The sequence below is a fragment of the Cryptomeria japonica genome, chromosome 10, assembly GCF_030272615.1.
Source record: "Cryptomeria japonica chromosome 10, Sugi_1.0, whole genome shotgun sequence".
Classification (NCBI taxonomy): Eukaryota; Viridiplantae; Streptophyta; class Pinopsida; order Cupressales; family Cupressaceae; genus Cryptomeria; species Cryptomeria japonica.
Genome location: NC_081414.1, coordinates 23,855,327 through 23,870,103, shown reverse-complemented (window position 1 = coordinate 23,870,103; position 14,777 = coordinate 23,855,327). Strand labels below are relative to the sequence as shown.

At 37.2% G+C, this 14,777-nt stretch overlaps 1 protein-coding gene across 8 annotated transcripts in view; it reads left to right on the top strand.

Annotated features, from left to right (window-relative positions):
• LOC131076744 (uncharacterized) overlaps nucleotides 1-14,777 on the top strand; it is a 179,521-nt gene that overhangs the window by 100,142 nt on the left and 64,602 nt on the right. For all 8 annotated transcript variants that reach the window (XM_058014059.2, XM_058014058.2, XM_058014062.2 and 5 more), the window contains one exon: nucleotides 10,696-10,764. In XM_058014059.2, coding sequence (XP_057870042.1) covers nucleotides 10,696-10,764 — 69 coding nt within the window. The remainder of the gene's footprint in view (nucleotides 1-10,695; nucleotides 10,765-14,777) is intronic.

Below are 14,777 nucleotides of genomic sequence, written 5' to 3'. Positions count from 1 at the left end.
GCATCCCATTTTCCTACTTAGATTGATCTCGTGTAGTCGGCATAAAATGCCTACCATTATGTTTGATAATATTTGTTATTTGCCAATGTATTAATTGTTTGTATTAAGTGGGTTGTCACTCTCGGGTAGTTAATGTGTTGGTTGGTTGATGGTTGTGTACCCCTTGGCAACCGTCGGGTCGTTTAAATATGTTGTGTACTAGCAAGGAAGGTAGTATATTTTATTGCTTTGTCTGGTATGCATTGTCATGTATGTTATTATGCCCTGTATTTAATTTATCAGATATGCCAACAAACATTTTGGCGCCGTTGCCTTAAAAGAAATCGGGTCAGCCTTGAGTGATTCATGTTCGCAGACTCCAATAAAGGTGAGAAGAGGCCACAGGGTGGTCAAGACCAAGCAATTAGGTGATTCGCCGACCCTCGGCCGGAGAGAGCACAAGGATGAGTTAGAGCGTGGAAGTACTCAGAGTGTTGGAACGCTGGAGGTGGACATGTATAGTATGCATGCATGGCCGAGAGTGCAAGGAAAGCACCCGAATGTGGCGGTCGGAACAATCCACCCAGGTCCGACACACCTAGAAGTACCCAGAGTGTTGGGGACGTTGGAGGTGGACATGTAGAGGATGCGTGCGTGGCCGAGAGTGCAAGCAAAGCACCGAAACATAGCAGTCGAAACAGTCCCCTAGGTCCGACACACAAGGGGATAAGTAGGCGAGAAACCAATTTGTGGGAACATGCCCCTCGTTGAGGAATCGAGAATAAGGGGGCCACCGAAGACTCCTTCGGTACCTTCCAAGTGAAAACAATAATTAACACCTAGGAGAAGCAGAAACTCCCTAAATTTACAGGGGATGGATTGAAGGATCTCGTACGACATTGTAAGACATGTATAATGATATGGGAGGCGAGTGGCCAAGATGACCACGATTATTGGCTGAAAGCATTTCCCGCCACCCTTCGGGGAATTGCTATTGATTGGTACACAGACCTAGATGCTAAGGACAAGGCCGGTTGGAGTGAACTGAAGAAGGCATTCGAAGAGGAGTTCAAATTCTTGAGGGATGACAACGAGATCGTGGCCAAAATATATAATACCAAGCAAGGGAAAAATGAGAGTGTACGTGCTTACAACCGTAGGCTCAAAGAACTATTGAACAAGGTGGAGAATCAACTAGTCGATGGGTTGAAGAAGAGGTGGTTCACTGAGAGATTGATACCCTCGCTGCGAAAGAAGATGAAAGTAGTGCTTCCGTCCTCGTACATTGATGCTTAAAATCGGGCGATGGACATCAAGAGTGAAAACAAAACCTCCTCCCAAGGGGGAAGAGGAAGACTGACAATGACGAGAGCACTGAAGGTAGTAGTCACGAAGTATCCAAAATTGTACGAGCCCCCTTTGAAGAAAATTTAATGCATGGAGCTGAGTTTGATCAAGGGCTAAAAGATGATGATGGTACAAGCTTTGAAGAGGAGGTACATAAGACTTGGGACAGCCATGGAAACACTATTGAAAGGTATGACAAAGGTTTTGATTTTTGCATGCATCATAACAGCAGCTCACTATCTTTGCATGATCATTATTGGAAGAATCAATTTTTGATGTCTGCTGAAAATGAAGTGCAAACATCATCTAGATTGGATGACACAAAAAGCCTTGTTGAAAATTTCATTCTCATGACACCAAGAAAACAGTATGAGCAAAATATTCCTCTTGCTGATTTACAAAATGATTAAGAATACAATGGAGGAAGTAAAATTGGCCTTTTTGCATATAATTCATGATAGAGATGTGGCCAGCAGGATTGCAAATGAGACTTTATCCAAGTCTAGGAAGATAAAGGGATAGGTTAGTGAGTTGACTATTGAGCTTTATTCCACAAAGTTTGCTTTGGAAAGTGTCCAAGACGCACTTCTTGAAGCGGCAGGCCAAACAATTGAAGGAGTAGGAAAATAGAGAAAGGGCAAAGGAAAGCAAACGGGTAATGGAAGAACTAGATTGCATTCATGAGGATTTTGATCTAGTACATTGGCCTAAGAAATCAAAAAATAGAAGTTTGGATCAGCAGGAGGATTGGTTTGATTTTTAGTTAAGAATAATCTTCATTTGGCTGATAACCCATTGTTTGAGGTAGGTGCTGATATGCCATTTGGTAATCTACTCTTCGAATTGGATGATGGAGCTATTTTCGATCTCATTGATGTGTTTGGAGTTGATCACACGACTTGGGACCTAGGTGTAGTTTTTAGTTGTGAGATGTCGACTCGGGACTAGAGTCATGAACAAAATTCCAAAGTGAGTACCGCTGTATGCAAGTATATATAGCTATATGTATTTTATGTTTGCACTGCCAATTGCCATCCCCCTACTACCTTCCCTTCGTCAGCAAATTTAGGTACATAGTCCCCGCCATCCTGGAAACCTGTCTCAAATGCTCTCTTGTTCTATAGAGGATACTGTAGAACACTGAAGTGCTACTGAGAGGGGGGGGTGTGAATCAGTAGTACATAAACTTTAATCCTTTTAAGGCACTTAAACCTTTTTATCAAGCTTTTAATCTGAAATTGAAAGATGTAAAAGATACAACAATTGAAACTGAAAAGATGCAACAAAAAGAGCACAACACACAAGATTTTACATGGAAACCTGTTTATGTGTTTATTATGCACATGCGAACACATAATAAAATACTTAAAAGGTACCTTATCCTCTCTCGAACAAAGTTCCCGACTGCTGAAGATCTCGCCGAAGGATCAGTCGAGGCAACTCCAAGGTTCTGCTTTGTAGGATCTCTACTCGTGGATAAGCTCTTCGCGGTATGATGTGATTTTGCTGGAATCACAAGGGGACTTACACTCAATGACCTAAACGTCTGATTTGCTGGAATCACAAGTCCTATTAACTAACTGGAAGACAAACAAATGACAAAAGATGCAGGGTTCAAGACGTCTACTCTACTACCTAGAATGCGAGAAAATGGATAAATGACTAGGTGGAGTCCTACTGGGCTGGGTCTCACCATCAGGTTGAACAATTCAACACCAACTCAGTGCGATCTTCTAAGGGATGCTTCCAATATGTTCAAATCGTACACCATCTGACAATGATCACCATTCAAGATAATGTATGGACAATAGACGTATAACGACTTAAGATTAAGCTCATTTTATGCCAGTTGACCATGCAGGGCGCACTTACCATCAGTAAGAGGCTAGTGGTATGCACTAGACAGATTCCACACAGGTGCATTCAACAATTTTCTTCACTCAATTTAATCATCTATCATCAAAAATGAAGATTCAACAAGAGACCATGCACATTGCAAAGAAACAACATATTCCACCATATCTTCAATGAAAAGAAGTCTTTACAATTAAGGCAACAATGTCTTGCCTTCTCTTCTTAATCTACTCTAATTGCTATTCTACTATTCTGGCTTCTATTTACTAACTATTAACTATTAGCTATTATTGACTAACTATTCGCCTTTTACAAATGAAGAGCCAGGGCTTATATAGTGCCCACAATACAATTCAATAGCTTAGATCAATTTGAGATCAATGGTCGAGATTTTACAATGAAAACCCTAATTAGGGTTTGTTACAACAAACTCAATTCTGGCCAATGAAATAATTGCATTATTTGGACACATGTCTTCTCTGGAATATTCGACCAATGGATAGCCGGGGTAGGTACATCGAAGTTTGTGCCATCTCCCATGAGTCAGGTACATTGAATCTGGACACGTTGAGGTGGACCAATCCGATCGGAGGAGTGATGATTGGGATGCCACCTTGTCTTTCCTTCAAATGTTGGACTGGAAGAGGTCGTCTTTGATGAGGCTGGGCTGGAGAAGGTCGTCCTTGTTGATGCTGGGCTGGAGAAGGTCATCCTTGTTGATGCTGGACTGGAGAAAGTCGTCCTTGTCCTGGCCTGGTCTTCTCTCATCTGCCAAAACAAACCAAAAGATGATTAAGGACACATGATAAATTCATTTCAACATAGCATTTTCAACTTAAATCATCAACAAAAAGATATTAAAATGAAGTTAGTTCAAGACTCTTTCCAGGGACAGGCCCTATAAGAATTTCGCCCTGGACCCTCTGGAAGGGTTAGGAGCGATTTTCTTGATTAGGCCTCAATTACCCCATTTTTTCACTCCAAAATCCTCCGGAAGGTGAGCATATGCTTGTTTTAGTCCAACAAAGTCTAGGGATCCATCCTTTTAGCTTCTCATATGGGCAAATTAGGTGATGATGAGAATTTCGCTCTGGACCCTTTGGAAGGGTCAGGAGTGAAATTCCTTCTTTAGGCTTTATTTTACACTTCCTTTACTTCACTTCACCCTACAAGGCAAGAATATCTCACCCCAGCCTCAACCATGCCAGAGGTATCAACATTTTAGCTTCACTCAAGGGAAAAATGGTTGATTTGGAGAATTTCGCCCTGGACCCTTTGGAAGGGTCAGGAGCGAATTTCTCTCTTTGCTTGTTTTCCTTCACTTCAACTCATCTTGCAAGGCTTAAACAACCTCTCTCCAGTCTTTTCATGCCTTAGGAATCAAAATCTTGTCTTGACACAAAGAGGAAATAGTGACTCTGATGAATTTCGCTGTGGACCCTTTGGAAGGGTCAGGAGCGAAATTCACTTTTTGCTTGCCTATTCACACTAAATTTCACTTTCTTCACTTCACTTCATCTGGAATCCCCCATATTGAACCCACTTCTCAACTTGGCAACATTGGTTCGATCTTCACAAGGCCCAAAAAGGAGAATTCGCTCAAGAAACTAGCCAGGGACAGGACCTGTCCAGAATTTCGCTCTGGACCCTTTGGAAGGGTCAGGAGCGAAATTCTCTCGAGCTCAAAATTCACATTTTTTGAAGATCCAAATCTTTTCAAGGCATTCCAAATGGCTTCTTTTACTGCAATCCAGGCTTAGTTTTACTCAAACCTTGAAGGAAAAGGTGACTTTAGTGTTTTTCGCCCTGGACCCTTTGGAAGGGTCAGGAGTGATTTTCTCCTTTTGTAGCTCATTTTTGATCATTCCAACTTCAATCCACCTCACAATGCTAGGAAATATCTTTCTTCTTTCACCCAATCCAAGCTTGATTTTGTTTTGCAAGGCAGAATAGGAGATTTTAGGATTTTCGCCTTGGACCCTCTAGAAGGGTCAGGAGCGAAAATCCTCCTTTGGCCTAAAATCATCACTTTTGGAAACCAACATCAAGTCAAAGGTAGTCTCAAGGGCATTTCTTACCTTAATCAAGCCTTGTCTTAGCATAAATTTGAAAGGAATGGGTAGGTTTTAGGATTTTCGCTCTGGACCCTTTGGAAGGGTCAGGAGCAAAAATCTTGTTTTAGGGCTATCTTGCCATCCTTCCAACTTCATATCGCTTCCAAGGCATAGAACATATTGTCTTTCTCCTTCCCATGGTATAAAAACCAAAATCTTATCTTGAATTGCAAGGAAAAAAGGGGAATTTTAGAAATTTCGCTCTGGACCCTTTGGAAGGGTCAGGAGCGAAATTTTCATTAGGCTTTCAATTTTGCATTCTTGGCAACCTAAATTCATTCTAAGGCAATCCAAATGCCTTTTCACACCCTTGTCCTAGCTTGGCCTTGCCCAAAATTTTGAAAAAACAATGTTTTCAAGGATTTTCGCTCTGGACCCTTTGGAAGGGTCAGGAGCGAAAATCTTGTCTAGGCTCAATTCCTTCATCATTCATGGTCTTTAACAACTTAAAGTCATTCTTAAGGGCATGCTCTTCTTGATTTTGCCTCATCCCACACTTGACCTAGCAAAAAACTTGATAGCAAGTGAGGTTTTGAGAAAATTCGCTCTGGACCCTTTGGAAGGGTCAGGAGTGAAAATTAAGGGTCAGGAGCGAAATTTTCATTTTTGACCCAAAATCCTTCATTTTCAATGCTTTCAAACCTTTCAAAGGCAATAAGAATGTCCCAGCTTCCTTCCAAGGTACCCTGTAAGTCAAAGATTAGCCAAACTTAAGATGAAATGTGTTTTGGGAAGATTTTCGCTCTGGACCCTTTGGAAGGGTCAGGAGCAAAAATCTCATTCCTGGCTAAATTACTCATTTTTCAAGCTTCAAACCATTTCACAAGGCAAAATTAGATCATCATCCACATTAGGAGCAATGTTTCTAATCCATTCAAGTCAAGAAACAAGGTTTATGATGAGTTTCGCTCTGGACCCTTTGGAAGGGTCAGGAGCGAAATTCTCCTTTAGGCCAAAATCTTGTTCTTCAAAATCAATCAAACTCCCTCTCAAGGCAAAAACATACCCATTCATCTCCCATCAAGCCAACGCCTAGCCAAAATAAGGAGGAAAACAAGAGTTATAAAGATTTTCGCTCTGGACCCTTTGGAAGGGTCAGGAGCGAAATTCCTCTCCCAGGCTAGAATCCATCATCCCAAGGTCTAAAATCTCCTCTCCAAGGCAAAGTTGCATCAAACCTTTTCAATTATGCCTCAAAAGTCTACAAACTTGGTCAAGCTAAGGACAAAAATAGAGGAAATATGAATTTCGCTCTGGATCCTTTGGAAGGGTCAGGAGCGAAATTCACCTTAGGCCATAATCCTGACTTCATTTTTTCGCATTTCTTCATTCAAACAAGTGCTTTTGCCTTCATTCAAGCCTAGGAATGCATTAGTTCTAGGTTTTGGTCAAAGTAGAATGTCTTATGGAGAATCTCGCTCTGGACCCTTTGGAAGGGTCAGGAGCAAAATTCGCTTTGGACCCTTTGGAAAGGTCAGGAGCGAAATTTGACATTTTGAACTCTCCGTCAGGATCATTTTATGGAATATAACATTTAAGTATAAGAACTTATACTTTAAGTTATATTCCATATATACTTTCAGGATGTTTGAGAGTGGTTTCAGACCTCCAGGAGTTATATTGCAAAATCTAGTTTTTGGAGGATTCTTCTGTTTTCCAGACTTAGTCAAATTTCAGGATCAGGACATTCCAGACTTAGCCAAATTTCAAGATCAGGGCATTCTAGACTTAGCCAAATTTCAGGGCATTTGAAGATCAGGATGACACTCCAGACTTCATCACTCACCAACTCGACCTAGCTCGGACCTTCAAGAATGATACCCACTCACAAAGCAAGACACAACTAGCAACGAGAGGAAAACCAGGCCCTAAGGAAGACTCTCAAAGAAACCCTAATTCTGGGGCCCTGTGGACTCACTCTGGCTCAAGCAAAGCCTGAAATCCAACAATCCCCTCGACAGCACTCATCCTGCAAAGGCTAATAGACAAAACCCTAAAAGACCTAGAAAACAAACCCTAGAAAGCAAAAAGCAGGGGTCCCCATTTGCAATGGGGCGATGTGTGAATACGTCACAACAAAACCTAATGTGGGGAAACAACGGTGAGAAATTCCGCTAGGATCTACTGTCCTAATCTGGCCTTACAATCTTTACTCCAATTACAATGCTTTTAAGGGATTCAACCCTAAGGATTCACCAAACCCCTGTCTATAAGTGCATTGACACTTTCAATTCCAAGGCCCATGAGCACCGATTCAAGTCTTAAAACAAACTTTTACTTTCAGAATCAAATGTACAAATTTTCTTTGGCAATACTGAAATATCAAACTGACTTTGTGCAAACTGAGTAATCTGTCATATATCTTCTAATGTTCCTGTATACTTTAAGTCTTTACTCTGAGAATAACAATCATTACTTTTGTGTCTCTGCAAAACACATTCAGAGACAATCAAAACTTCATATCTCTGCAATACAACACAGAAGACATGTCTTAATTAAAAATATGCTTATGTATTTACACAATCAAGATCCCTCTGCCACAAGACAAATCTGCACAAGCAAAAGTTCGGATTCTGTATTAAGTCTTCACTGAATATGTAATGATAATCTGCATACAAACAATAGTCTTTTCCAGCACAGATAACCACCACTTTGACTGATAACAAATGATGTGAAAAAGACCTACCAAAATCAGGTATTATAAAATGAAAATGTATACCATTTAAACTACCATCAACATTGTTCTTCATACACCGTTAGCATGCTTGCACTGTTCTGTAGGATGTTGATTTTATCTTTCAGATGTATGCCATTCATAACAACTTTTTGAGAATCACATTAGAGTAAACTGAGAAATCTTCTTGAATCAAATCTATATATCTGTGTTTTTATCTATCTCTCATATACTCATCTCTGAAAATACGTCTCTTTTCACAAGTTTTTAACACAAACTCAAGACACAACAATCAACATATTATATATCTTTTGCTAGCAATGAAAGGCTCTTTATAATATCGGTTAGGAAGTTGTAACCACTTGGTTTAAAACCAACATACAGTTTGCCAACCAATTATAAACAAATTATAATTAAACCAAATTAAATGTAACTATAACCGATACCAGATTCATATTCTACATATATGTCAAATTTAATAGCATGCTGAAGTATATTGTGAGATACAGTCCATCTTTATCCTGTAGACATGGTACAGACATTCTATGATGAATATATCTCTGCATCGTTATCTGATTAAAACTCATAATATCCAGCGGAACTGTTGGACCAGAATTCATCACACAATATGATTGGTACTCAATTATTTTTACCCAATTGTTTCATGTGATTATATCTGCTGTAATTCACTGTATTTGTGTTCTGATTTGAGTGGGCTGTATTGTTACAGATGACAGAAAAATAATGACTATCTACAGCAATGCAAATGCTATATATAACCCTCAAAATGAAGCAAAACCACTCGGAATCACCATGTCATTGAATGTTCGATGAAGTTGTGTTGCCAGAGTTTGCATATATCAATACACTTTGTGCATTCATTTGATACATTCCCATGCATTAGCTTTCTTACTTAATGGATTTTTCATTGTGCTTATTCTGTGATCTAACAAACAAAGACATCAATGACAAATGCCAACAGATACATGGGTTGTGATATGAGATGAAGAGGAATAGGAAAATACACTAAAAGCACGCAAGAAGTACACATAAGGGTTAAGATCTAAAAGAATAAAATACCTTACAAAATCCCTTTTTTTCTTATTCAAACAAAAAAAGGACAAAAAAATTGAAGAACACACAAAATACAATATTTTGAAGACAAATAGAATCAATAGTCCAAGCTATTTTACTTTTATAGTACATTTAAAAAAATAATTTGCAAGAAAATTATCTCATGACAAATGAAAGGTGAAAGGAAGAACCTAATTTCATCATGATTTCAATGTTATGCCCTGTCAATTTAATTTTGAAATTATACCTGATTTTGGAAAGGGCATCCTTTAACCTATGCTTCTCTCCATGTGCGCTTCTCTCTTATTTCACATGTTAAACTTGTTTTTTACTTCTTATCTTTTTTCTTCATTTGTGGAAGATGGGAAGACATCAAACACACAAAATACAATATTTGAAGACAAAAAGTCAAGCTATATTAATTTTTTACATTTTGTAAGAATAACTTGCAAGAATATTATCTCATGACAAATGAAAAGTGAAAGGAAGAACGTAATTTCATTATAAGTTCAAATTTATGCCTAGTCATTTTAATTTTGAAATTATACCTGATTTTGGAAATGGCATCCTTTAACCTATGCTTCTCTTCATTTGTGTATCTCCCTTATTTCTCATGTCATACATTATTTTTTTTAGTTCTTATTTTTCCTTCGTTTGTGGAGGAGGATAGGTAGCTACCATCCACATACATTATAGGTGGGGCTGCCTCTGCAAGTTTTGTGCTTCTCTTGCTGTTGCTCATTGGTTTGGTTTGCTATATGAGATTTTTTTTTTTCAGTTTAACATAGCTTAAGGTGTAGATGGTGGCATGTCATTGGCTTTGGTGGTCATTGTTATTTCATTACCTTTGCAAGTTATATTTTGGTCCCTCAATTTCTAATTTGTTTCTCCGAAACTATTAACACATTTATACATGATTGGGTTGTACTTCGGTTAATTTTGCATTAGTTATAATTGTAAGACAATGGTGACTTATAATACATTACATGCTATAAAGCTTTGGCATTGGTAAAAGATGCTAAAGGATGAAAAGCCCAAAGTGGTCATTACATTGTTTGGTCCTTGACTTACTAACAAATGCTTAGAGGTGCTTGTGTGCTAAGTGGGTTTCCTTGCCTTGTAATTATTACCAATGTATGAGAAAATAAAATTTCATTGATGTAATTGACTATTCATGGAGGTCGTTTTGAGATGATTAAAAAATAGACAAGTAAAATTCCACAAAACTTGAAAAATTCTAATTAACATGCCCATGAAAGCTTTCAATACTTAACACAATAGTTTCTTCTTGGGTTGATCTCACATTGTTTACAATTATAAGTTAAGGGTGACTTATAAGAATTATATGCTCTAAACGCTTTGTCAATGAGGAAACTAGTTATAAGGTGAAAAGTCCTTAGTGTTGATTACATTCACATTTCATTCCCCTTACAAACATCTCCAGGTGCTTGTGTGCCATGTGGTTCACCTTGCCTCGTAATAATTACCAGCACAAATGAGGAAATAAAATGTCATCAATATAAATAACTATTCGTATAGGTCACCTTGAGATGGTTAAAAATACACAATTCAAATCCCACCAGTAAAACATTCTAATTAAATATTTGTGAAATCCTTTAATACTTAACACAATCTCTATCAATTTTATTTCAGGAAGAAAGATTGCAAAGACTGAAGCGACGCATAGAAGTCTCATTTGATGGAACAAGAGCAGATCATCAGGTACTAATTAGTCTCTTATCATCTATAACACATCTTTGCTTATAGTATATCTAGTCTGTAAGGCTGCGATAGAAAATGTAAATCTATGTCCAAAATGTACCTGTATTATTCATATCGATAGTCATGGATTACCATTCTGATCTCATAGATGAATAAGTTCTAGAAATGCATTATCACATCAAAAATAAACAAGACGTGGGTAATAAAACTGACTTTTTATTGTCAAAACAGGATACATTATTAATGGCTTGAAATTATCATTTTAAAATGATACTAATTTTGCTATTGTTTATAGAAACATGGTGTAGCTTATCTAAATACTATATTTGCCTTTGAAGCATTATAGAAATACTGCTTTCAATGCAATCGACAATCTATTGGTGCTGTAAATTACAACTTGTGAGCAATCCATGCTAGAATAGAAATCAGTTAGTGCTGAAGCTTGCAGTTGGTAAGGTTGGACGTTGTAATGAAATATCTTGATGATTGTTATCAATGATGCAATCATTGTGATCACCCTTGTTGATTTGCAGTTGAACTAGGATTGGCATTAGAGTTTGTTTTTTTGCTATACCTCAGATTTGCTTCTGTATCCAAAATGTCCATTTTCTTGATACATGTTATTTTGATTCAGAAAAATTAAATTCATTTATGAATGACATTGACAAGAGAGATATGGATTGGAGTTAACGAAAAGGAGATTGTTTGTTATCTTTTCAATGATAAGGAATAAGAATTTGGTTTTGGAAACACAAAATGACAGCTTACCAAAAGACTTAAGCTGCAACCTCGAATAATTTAAAATATGTAGATTTGATGCTTACATGCCTAAAATTGTGACCTTGTTATGTATCTAGAATATGATATTATAATCTAAGTTTTTGGTTTGGGAACTTGGTACGACATTTTTTTTTTTCCTTCGGTACATGTGTGTGTGTGTGTGCACTCGCGCATGCGTGTATGTACATATGTATGTGTGTGTATGCATGTATGTATGCATGTGTGAATGCATGCATGTATGTATGTTTATATGTGTATGCATTTATGTGTGTGTACATGTGTGTGTGTGTGTTTGTGTATGTTTGTATCTTTGTATTTGTGTATGTATTTATGTGTGTGTGCATGTGTGTGTGTGTGTATGTATGTGTGTTTGTGTATGTTTGTATGTTTGTATTTGTGTATGTATTTATGTGTGTGTGCATGTGTGTGTGTGTGTATGTGTGTGTGTGTGCATGTATGTGTGTTTGTGTATGTTTGTATCTTTGTATTTGTGTATGTATTTATGTGTGTGTGCATGTGTGTGTGTGTGTGTATGTATGTGTGTTTGTGTATGTTTGTATGTTTGTATTTGTGTATGTATTTATGTGTGTGTGCATGTGTGTAATGTCCCCAACTTCGCAATCTAAAGAAAACATATAAACAATGAATTTCAACGATTGATTTTTAGGTATGTATAATTTATCTAGAGCGTAATTAGCCAAATTCACTTAAGATCATTTGTTATCAATAAGTCGATTCCCATATTTAGTTCCTAATGATATCGAGAGGATTAGCTACCATAGGATGCTCGTAGCGCTTATCAGGCCCAAGGGCAGTACACTCCCCCTTGGCCCAACTGCCAGAAGACCTTTAGTCAATTGCAGTGGGTGGCCTACCTAACAGAGGCCTAGTTCCTGCTATCCCTGTTGCTAAGTTCCTCATCTATCTCACGGGGTTTGGATATGCAATTGCCTTATTCATCATTTTAGTAATATCTTATATCATTCCTACTAGACCTTAATTGAATAATGCTGTTTATTCCTCAAATAGTAGTTGTAATCTATTTATTAGTTAGTTTAGTTCATGAGAATTTATTCACATTGTATACCCCTACATATATATATATATATATATATATTATATTGTTGATATATTATATTGATTTATTATATTAATCCCTACTTCATTATATCCTAGCCATATCTATGCATATGCTATGAACTGCATTAAATAAACTACATATATTTATGCATTAATGTTCTAATGAACAACAATTCTTAAATACGTAACCCTACTGATTTCGAATAACTTACTGCAGAAGTATTATGGGCGGATGAGTGACTTACCTGTGCACTTCCCGCTTTAACTCTGTCTTTTGTCCGATCCAAGCCCTGGCGTCCCTTTTTTTTTGTCTTCCGTTGCATGTCATGCTTTAAATACCCACGGGAGGGGTTTGCGTGGACCCAACCATGGGTCATGACTGCTGAGGGAGGGGTGAGCAGTGGTGACTATTGGAGTCACTGCTCCCTGGTTCCACCCGTAACTCCTTTCGGCGCCTTAAACCAACGCACCGCATCACGCCTTAAACCCTTCGCACCGTATACGATGTGATTTGCTGGGTGCAACATGCCCGATAATAATTAAGGTTTAGCGTTACTTTATTAGGCATTGATATTATAAGTATTTTGTTTTTGTATATTAATATGGATTCTATTTAATAATATCGCATGGTGATAAGATTTTATTTCATAATAATAATAATAGTTATAATGCATTAAGTTTTATATTGTGTATTTATAGTTTATATTTATTTAGTAGCACATTATATGATAAATGTTATGTATCAATAAATATATATTTAATTAGCAATATTTTATGGTAAAGTTAATTTAAGAGTTAATAATTAGAGCATGATTATTATATTAATATAAACAAAGAGTCATTTCCTATTTAAATAATGGAAGGTATAAATAATTACAAAAATGTGGGGTTATGACAATGTGTGTGTGTATGCATGTGTGTTTGTGTATGTTTGTATCTTTGTATTTGTGTGTGTGTGTGTGTGTGTGTGTGTGTGTGTGTGTGTGACAGAACATACATACATACAGAAAAACTGAAAGAATGGAACAGAACATCTTTTAAGAACATTTTTCAGGAGAAGGAAAGAATTGAAATGGAGTTAGTAGCCTAGAATATGAAAATGATACCATAGGGTATGCATAGCGTAGAGTATTGTTGATGTGTTTTTTATGACACTTAAAACACAGAAAAAATATAAATTATTCTATCCTCTCTTGAACAAAGACTCCTCAAATGCTAGACTGCGTGATCAAACGAGGTGACTCCAAGGTTTCTTTAGTCAGGTCTTGACTTTACAAATGGATAGACTTAGTTGTAATGATGTGATATGCTGGTATCACAAAGGGACTTATGTTTATGGATCACAGCTGGAACTTGGAAACGAACTTCTCTCAAACAAAAGACAAAAGGGAAAGGGTTTAGAGAAACTATGCTAATCTAACACTTAAGGACAATGATGATAATGAACAATGCTTTGATAGACAAACTCCTTCAAACTATTCTTTGCTTCGTCATGACAACAACAACTACGCAAAATTGATGCAATCTCTTAAGGTAATGAAAGATTTTCATACTATGAACCATCCATTCAAATACCCAACTCTAGCACAACTTGAGCAAATATCCACAATCGAACTTAGCCACATTAACAAGGTTCAGGCTAACCTTACAATTAGCAAACCACAAAAAGTATGAGCCAAGGAATTCATCACATATCATCGCATTTCTCCATTAAGATCAGTGAACTTCAAAAAAAACTTGAATTGAAACTTGAGCAGTAGGAAACCATGCAACATGTTGAAATAACACACAAAATCCACCATATCTTCAATGAAAGAAGTATGTTTATTCCATCAAGTCTTGGCAACAATTTTTGTCTTCCCTCCTACTCTACTCTAACTTGAATCTTCTACTATTGAGCTATTAACTTATTGATCAGCTATTTACCCGTACAAAATGAAAGGCAAATCCTTTTATAGATACCCCAGTTACAATTCAAGGGTTAGGATTGATTTGAAATCAACTGCCAAGATTACAAGATGAAACCTTAATTAGGGTTAGTTATAACTAACACCTCATTGACCAATAACAAAATTACAACATTTTGGACACATGTCCTTCCCTAAATGTAGACCAATAATAAATAAGGTTAGGTATATTGAATTTAGTGCCAC